General features: G+C 35.5%; 1 protein-coding gene across 1 annotated transcript in view; it reads right to left on the reverse strand.

Moving 5' to 3' along the window:
* Positions 1-8,462, reverse strand: part of LOC124962025 (coiled-coil domain-containing protein 7-like) — a 114,271-nt gene extending 105,809 nt beyond the window's left edge. Inside the window, exons 1-3 of the mRNA XM_047521111.1 lie at positions 8,293-8,462; positions 3,394-3,722; positions 2,073-2,165 (exon numbers count right to left, since the gene is read on the reverse strand). Of these exons, the coding sequence (XP_047377067.1) occupies positions 2,073-2,165; positions 3,394-3,672 (372 nt within the window). The 5' untranslated portion in view covers positions 3,673-3,722; positions 8,293-8,462. The remainder of the gene's footprint in view (positions 1-2,072; positions 2,166-3,393; positions 3,723-8,292) is intronic.
* Positions 8,463-8,559: the final 97 nt, after the last annotated feature.

The raw sequence follows: 8,559 nt of genomic DNA on the forward strand, positions 1-8,559 counted from the left end.
AAAGTCATATCCATACTTAATAGAGGCACAGTGGATATAGGATAGTACTTGACCTGGTGTGCACAGTCTAAAAGCATGCATGTCGTTGACAAAAAATTTGAAGCAATAAAGAAAAATCAACTGAGCCTTTGACAATCAGTCAGCCTGGCAGATGGACTGGAATGAGAAAGAGTACAGAACACAAAAGTAAATCATTCAACCCAACCAAGTTTCTTCCACCAGATCCCTCCCTGTTTGAATTTTGCCAAGAAGATGGCAGAAAAAGAGGTCTATATATCCATTGGGAATGACCAAAATTAAAAGGACTGACAATATCGGGTTTGGTAACGATGTGGTGCCACTGGAACTCTCATACACCACTGTTAGAAACTCAAAATGATAGTTCAGAAGTTTCTCACAAAGTTAAACATACATACAGTATAAACTATTAATTGAACTCCTTCTTTCTATTTTTTTCTAAGTGAACTCTTAATAGCACATATGTTCTCATTGTATACAAATTGTATACAAATGTTCATAGAAGTTTCATTCATAATAGCCAAAACATCTACTGAATTGAACAATACAAATTGTTTATTAATTGGTGGGAAGATAAACAAATAGTGGAATGGCATGCAATGCAGTACTCTTCACAATAAAAGGAACAAGCTACTGATATGTGGATACAACAACATGGATAAATCTACAAGACATGAATAAGGGGGAAAGCTGAATAATCAAGTCTACGTACTATGTGATTCTGTTTATATGAAATTCTAGAAAAAACAAAACTATAATGAAGGACCAATGACTGGAATCAAGATAGGAGGAAAGAATTGAACACAAAGAGTTACAGTGAAGCTTTTCGGGATAGTGGAAATGTTTCATGTTTTGGTTGTGGTAGTGATTATAAACTATAAAAAAAAAAAGGAATTGAAAGCAGAGAGATCCTACTCTGCATATCCTTGTGGTGATTACATTTTGAAACTCTGCCAAATTTAACCAATTGTAACCAAACCTATTTAAAATTGAAGTCCAAACTCCTGCCAGCTGAAATAAAGACAAGATCAAATAAATCGATCCTTCCAGGAAAGCAACAATAAGGAAAGATTGTAGATTACAGAAATTAAATGAGAATTCAATTAAATTAAAAGTTAATATTTCCAGCTCAATTCAATTCTTAGGAGACTAAATGATTAGCCTTTCACCCTAAATGGCAAAGGAAAGAATAAGCATTCTCCAGAAAATAAGTTGTATCTCCATTTCCAATGTTCTTTTATATCACAAGTTTTGGAACTCAATACAAAAACATATAAAACATATGAAGAACCAGGAAAATATAATCCATAATCAAAAGAAAAAACAGTATAACAAACTCTGATGACCCAGATATTAGAATTAGAAAACAAGGAAATTGTTAAATCTATTCTTGATAAAAAGCATTTTCAAGGAAAGAAAAATAGAATAGGTATAAAGAGGTGAGAAAAATAGCAGAAGAGATGTAACAATATCTTCAAAGGAACCAAAAGATAATCCTGGATGTGAATATTACAATATTTGAAAAAAAATTATCAGATGGAGCTTAACAGCCAATCAGACACTACAAAATGAATTGAACTTAAAGATACTGTAATATACATTGTCCAAATTGAAACACAGCATGCTCCAGCATAGTACATCAATAAGCTGAAGGAGAAAAACCATGTAGTTATCTTAATAGCTGAATTATTCCAATATACAGAAGGAAGACATGTGTTAAGTCTCAATAACCTCCTTTATTCTTTTTCTAGCATGGTAGAAATAGCTTTCTAATACTTTCTGAACATGTTGATACAAAATATGCATCTCAAACTGACAGTCAAGCCCATGCTTAAAAATTAAATAGGAGAAGCATTATTATTAAAAGTAGGCTTAAGATATAAATATGCCTTAATTAATAGAGGGCGGAAAATCTAGTATACCCCTATCAAAAATTTTCCAAACTATCATTTTCATGCATAGGGAATTCATTCTGAGAATATATGTGGACTTAAAAAGAAAACCTGAGCACTTTTCAGTGTTAATTTCTCCAGATTAGGGTTATATATACTTACAGATAAAGATGAATCTTTCTCCTCAGGCTTCACTACTGGTTTTGCTCTACTTTCAACACCAAATCCATAGGATTCTTCCAAAGCAGAAACAACCTATGAAAAAATACAGAGCAAATTAAATATATTCATAGTTTAAAATTAAATATTAAATGTAAAATGTAAAGGTAAAGCCAATAATGCCAGGACCATTTTAGCAGTAAGACTTATTTCTGCCACTGCTATAAACTTAAACTTTCCATTCCATGCCCCATCACACACCATAAAGATCATATCATCAAGCTATCACATATCATCAAACCATAAGCAATAATCCTTGACCTTACTCCCTAGCAATGGAGAGATGCCCTGGCTACCATTTCTGTGTTTATAATCATCTGAAAGAGAAAGGCTGTGTACATGATGGTTGAAATATTAAGTTTTCCTCAGTGTGTCTTTCTCCTCGGAACAGAGTAAGAAAATAGAAATGTGGAGACAAAAGCAATACAGATTTAAAGGAATTTCTCTGTGTTAATACCTCAAACTTTGAACGAAACTTGTATTTTGGAAGTGTGCCAACTATATTTGTATTCTTCATTGTTTTCACATGTATTTTGGTACATTTACAATTCAATTCTGGATCATTACTCAAAAGAAAACAAACCTCAGAGAACAGGGATATTTTTCCAACACTATGAGCTAGATTCTGAAGAGCAAAGAAGAGTTAACAGAGCAGACATGAGACTTAGAAACGTCTGTGCTTATAAACTCCTGCTTGCAAAACAGGCCTTAGCCTAGCATTAGAGAAGCTGGTTTTCAGGAAGTTTCCTACCATTCACTAATGAGTGACTCCTATCCCTAAATTGTTTGTACAAACAATATGATTTATGCTGCACACCTGCTTTTCTTGAGAGACTGAAATTTTGGTACATGCTAGGCATAAGGACCCTAAGTGACCACCCCCAATAAAACTCTGGGCACCAGGGGCTGGGGGCATAGCTTGGTTGGTAGAGTGCCTGCCTCGCAAGCACAAGGCCCTGGGTTCAATCCCCAGCACCCAAAAAAAACAACTCTGGGCACCAAATTTCTAATGATTTTCCTTGGTAGACATGTCACTTGTGTTAACACAAATCATTGCTAGAGGAATTAATCGTGTTCTACATGACTCCAAAGTGAGAACATTCTTGTAAGCTTGGACCTGGTTTCCTCTAGATTTTGCTTCATTTGTCTGCTTTAATAAATCTTACCATAACTATATGCTGAGTCCTATGCATCCTACTAGAAAATCACCACATCCAAGGGTCATTATGGGGACTCCCCAACATGGGAACCAGGAGTGTCTTACCATCTTCAGATGTTTGGTAATATTTCTGATCATTTCATCTTCTGCTATTAACTCCTTTGTCTTACTCGATGGAATGGGCAAAGCATACCGTACAACCGATTCTCCTGTTGGTGGAGATCTTAGAACCATTGGTTCAATTCTATCACGTACTGATTTTGCACCACGATTTTCTTTTGGATTAGATGAAAATGGTAAATTGAGTACTTCTTTTTTTTTAGAGAATTCTGTAACACTTGCTAATTTGCTATTACTGGATTGAAGTTTCTTTGCTGCCTTCATTTTGTTATCAACTTAGCTTCCAAATTACAGATAAAAAATTTAATTTCTCCCTGAAAACAAAACATTAAGACATTTAGAGAAATCCATACACCATTTAATCAATAAAAAGTCTTTCTAATTGAATTCATATACCATGTGAATCTATTCATAAAAGCTTCATCATGTTTAAGTTAAAATATACCCTATATATACATCATTATTCCCATTTTACATGTGATTTAACTGAGCTCAGGGAAGTTAGTTACCAGTCAAGAATCATAAAGATAATTATTATTAAGTTTGAAATTTCAACAGAGATCAATTAGCTACAATCTTTTTCTTTCCTATAATATTTGTTCTCAGAGTGTTGACATTTTTATCTATATAATTTATAGCATTTTGTATTTTATACAGGTAGGGGCAAATAAATTAAAATATTTCAGAATTTAAATGATGAAGGGATTATCAATTGGTATGAAAATAGAAAATCCCAAAATCAACTTCAGAGAAATTACAAAATGGAGTAGAGAATATTCCTAACAACAAACAGTATGTTTAAAAACAAAAAAAACTGGAAAAAGTGGAGCACTTGTGGGATCTTCAGGATGGGAATGTAGGGAGGAAGAAGGCAAAGGCAACAGTGAAGAAATATATTTAGAAAAAAATTTTAATTCTGTTCTTACCTTTCCCCTATATTAAGCTAATACATACCCCTAATATACATCATTATTCCCAAAGCTATTCTGAGATAAAGAAATATAGACTGCATAGACCCTTGACTTTCATTCTTCTACTCCTCTCCCTCCAAAACTGATTACAAAGCCCAAAATAATGTCTCCTCCTATAGAATTTTAAAGTATATTACTGACCATGGGAACTGTGCATAGAATGGCAAAATTAAAATAGAATAATATCAGTTCTGCTATTTGACTCTCACCAATGTAAGCTGAACTGTGTCTCCCAAAAAGATATGTTTGTGTCCTAACCCCTGACATTATTTGAAAACAGGTCATTTCAGATATAACCAAGTTAAGATGAGGTCTTACTGGACACCCGTGGGTCTTAAATCAAATGACTAGTTTCACTATTAAGAAAGAGCCATGTAGGAACAGAGACAGAGATTATAGAGGTAATACCTGCAAGCCAAGGGATTTCAAGGAAGAAGGCATTTTGATCCCTTTTTTTGCTTCCATAACCAAAAACCCTAACAAGAACAATTAGAGGAAAACTAAACTTCAGTTTGGTTCACAGTTTCAGAGGTCTCAGTTCATAGAAGGTCGCTCCATTCCTTGGGGCTCAAGGTGAGGCAGTCCATCGCAGTGGAAGAGTATAATAGAGGAAAGTGGCTCAGCATATTGAACCAGGAAGCAGAGAAAGAGCTCACCACGGCAAAATATAAGACCCAAAGGTATGCCCTCAAGGACCCACCTCCTTCAGTCACACCCTACCTGCCTACAGTTACCACCCAGTTAATCCCTTAGGTTAAAGCTCTCACAATCCAATCATTTCACCTCTAAGTTTTCTTGAAGTGTCTCACACATGAGCTTTTAGGGGAAACCTCATATTTAAACCATAACAGAAATATTCTTCCTTGGAGTCTTCAGGGAGCATGGTTTTGCCAATACCTAGATTTTAGACTGCTAGCCTCCAGAACTGAGAGAGAGTAAATTTTTGTTGTTTACGTCGCATAATCCTGCTGAAGAATAAAAACTGGTGCAAAGATTATCCAACTGAAGAATAAGAACTGATAAAAGGTTGGCAGCATTTACCACATACTTTCAAGCATGAATAAACTGAAATGCACCATCAGGTGTTAAGTGTTAAAAATTAGTATCAAAAAAATTATCAGATTTGACAAAATAAAAATAATTAGAAATTCTACAAAAAGTGAGAAAATATAGGCCTTCCTTTGTTGGTAACATAATAACATTATGAATTCAAATTTCAGAGAGTCAGCATCTAGTATTGAGAGGCTTTCCCAAAAAATTTGAAGAATCTGACAATAAAAAGATTTCATTTAGCAGAAACCATGATGAAAGATCATGGTATCCTATTAGCATATCCATGTAAAATATCAACACCAAATAACAGACTATTTTAGGGAATAAAACACAAAACCAAATGATAGGAATTAAGAAAGTTATAAACTAAGTCATTTTATTTATAAAATTCGGAATTGAGCCTGATCTCTCCCTTACTGCAAGTCTTGATATCTATTGCAATATTCTTGAATAAAGTATTCCTTATCTAAAAAAAATAATTAAATCACTTTGAATAAGGTTTTTAAAAGCTTATTATTTCTCAATAATTTTGATGCAATCCCTAACATAAACATATAATAATTTTTATATAACATTTATTTGTATTTTAACCAACAGAGGACACTGTTGATAAAGGATCATGCACATGATTTACAAATAAATGTTTTAAAAATACACATGCTTACCCACCACACACACACACACACACACACACACACACACACAGAGCCAGACATACATGCTTCACAAACATAAAATTCTCAAAAAGAAAAATTCTAAACATTTCATACAACTTGTTAATATGTTATGTAAACTTGGATTTTGAACAATACAGCAAAAATATCTTCTGACAGCACTGAAAACTTTTACTTCATCCAAAAACTACAACTGCTTTATTACTTCCCAAAGATACAGTATAGTTGAAAACAAAGCTGCCAAATAAGTTTTAAATGTAGTCAAATATGAGTTAGGAAAGATATTTGATGACAATACCACAAAAATTAATTTGAAGGAAAAACACAATGCTCTTTTGAAAATTGTTGGTGATATTAACAAATATGTACTTTATAAAGCTTAAGTTACAGGCTTCCATTCCACACTGTGACTTAAAGCTTCAAGCAAAATTAATGTTATAGGAAAAATGATGTAGAAACTAAAGTTAAACTTACAAAATTGAAAAGCATCAAAAATGTTGAAGGAATTATATTGCCAAAGAAATTCCATCAAAAGCATCAAGTCAGAGAAAGGAGGACCTGCAAACAGTATTTAAGATGAGTACCTAACAATCCATAAAGTGAAACCAAGAAGGGATATGTTGAAAGCAAAGTGATGAAAACATCACACAAGACTGAGTGATGAACTTTGTCAAATGCTGAGAAAGATAAAATCAGAAGAATTGACTCTAGATTATGAATATAAAAACTTCCTATAGAGAAAATTTGCTACAAAAAGGAGTAGTGTCTTACTAGAGATAGGAAATAGTCAAAGGGAGGGAATTTTTTTGATAAGAATGTTTGTATGCTGTTGGATTGAATTATGTCCTTCCCAAAACTAAATTCAAGTCCCAACTCCAGAACCTGTGCATGTGACTGTGTGTGGAAAGAGGGTCTGTGCAGATGTAACCAAGTTAAGCTCATATAAGATTAGAATGGGCCCTAATCCAGTGACTTTATTATCCCAAGGAAAAACATGGCCCCAGACACATGTAAAAGAACACATGTAAAGACAAAGGCAGATATTGGAGTGATGAGTCTACAAGCCAAAGGACACCCAGGATTGCCAACCACCACCAGAAGCTAGGAGAGTTTTGGATGTAGTCTCCCTAAGAATCTCCAGTAGAAAACAAACGTGCCAACAACTTGATTGGAACTTCTAGCCTCCAGAACTATGAGATGATAAACTTGTGTTTCGAGTCACCAAAAATTTGCCCTACTTTGTTACACCAGCCCTCAAAAATACACATGCTTATGAAAATGATCCAATGAAAAGTCAAATGTCTTGTAGAGATTAAATTGCTGAGATAATATCTTTATATAAACAAGAAAGGAGTTTTAACACAAGTAGGGCAACTTGCTTCAGATTGGTACAAAATAATTTTTTATTTATGCCTGATTACAGGCAAGAGGGCAGACAGGTAAGATGTGATCTGCTTCCAGAAACCAGTAAGAAAGAATATAACACTCATTTGGTGCAAAAGAATAAAGTCTAAAAAAGGCACCCATCAAGTTGACATAAATACAATTAACAGTAACACGAGGTGTATTTGCAAGAAAATATTTAAGAATTTTACGTATTTATTACATTTAGCCCTTCTAACAACCTTAAAAGGTAGATATTATATCACCATTAACTTGTTCAAGTTTATTGGTCACTTTCCACCATCACCACAAATGTTTTGTGGTTTCACCCATCAGGATTAATACGATATTTATATTAAACCCTTTAATCAAACAGTATACAAAAAACAGGAGGGCAGGAGGGATGGAGGAGCACAGTTTACGGAAAGAAGTGCTTTGCCTTAGATCCTCCATCATAAGAAAGCACACTAACCCCGCACACCTGTAATCTGGGACTGGGTAGGCTGGGGCAGGAGCATCGCAAATTTGAGCCCAGCTGCCGCAACTCTGAGACCCTGTCTCAACATAAAAAATTAAAAGTGCTGGGAATATAGCCAGGTGCCCCTGGCTTCAAGGGGAGGGGAAGGAGGCGGAGAAGGAGGAAGAAAAGATGGGCAGGGGAGGAAATAAGCACAGCTGCCACAGCTTCGCGTAGCAGGAAAACTAGGAAAAAAGCCCTGACGCTTTTGCCATCGCGGCCAAAGAAAACCTTGCGGGCTGGCTGAGCGAAGGGCCTCACCGCCGCCCGGCTCCTGGGCGCATACCTGCAGAGGCGGTTGCAAGTTCGGCTACTGGGTGCTTGTACTTTGGCGAAGCTGATTCTAAGGTGGGAAACTACTGTCTGAGAAAGTTGGAAATTGCGAGCCTCCTAGACTTCCTTGAGGAAGGAAGCCAGCAAACTTTTCAGACGCCAGCGCCACCCTTTAAACACCGACATTTGTGCTGAAAGGAAAGGCGGGGCCTTTGCGTCCCGTCCCAGGCGTCAATAAGGAGGCAGGGCTCCGGTCCCCGACCTGCCCAGACGCCTCGGC

The sequence above is a fragment of the Sciurus carolinensis genome, chromosome 12, assembly GCF_902686445.1.
Source record: "Sciurus carolinensis chromosome 12, mSciCar1.2, whole genome shotgun sequence".
NCBI lineage: Eukaryota > Metazoa > Chordata > Mammalia > Rodentia > Sciuridae > Sciurus > Sciurus carolinensis.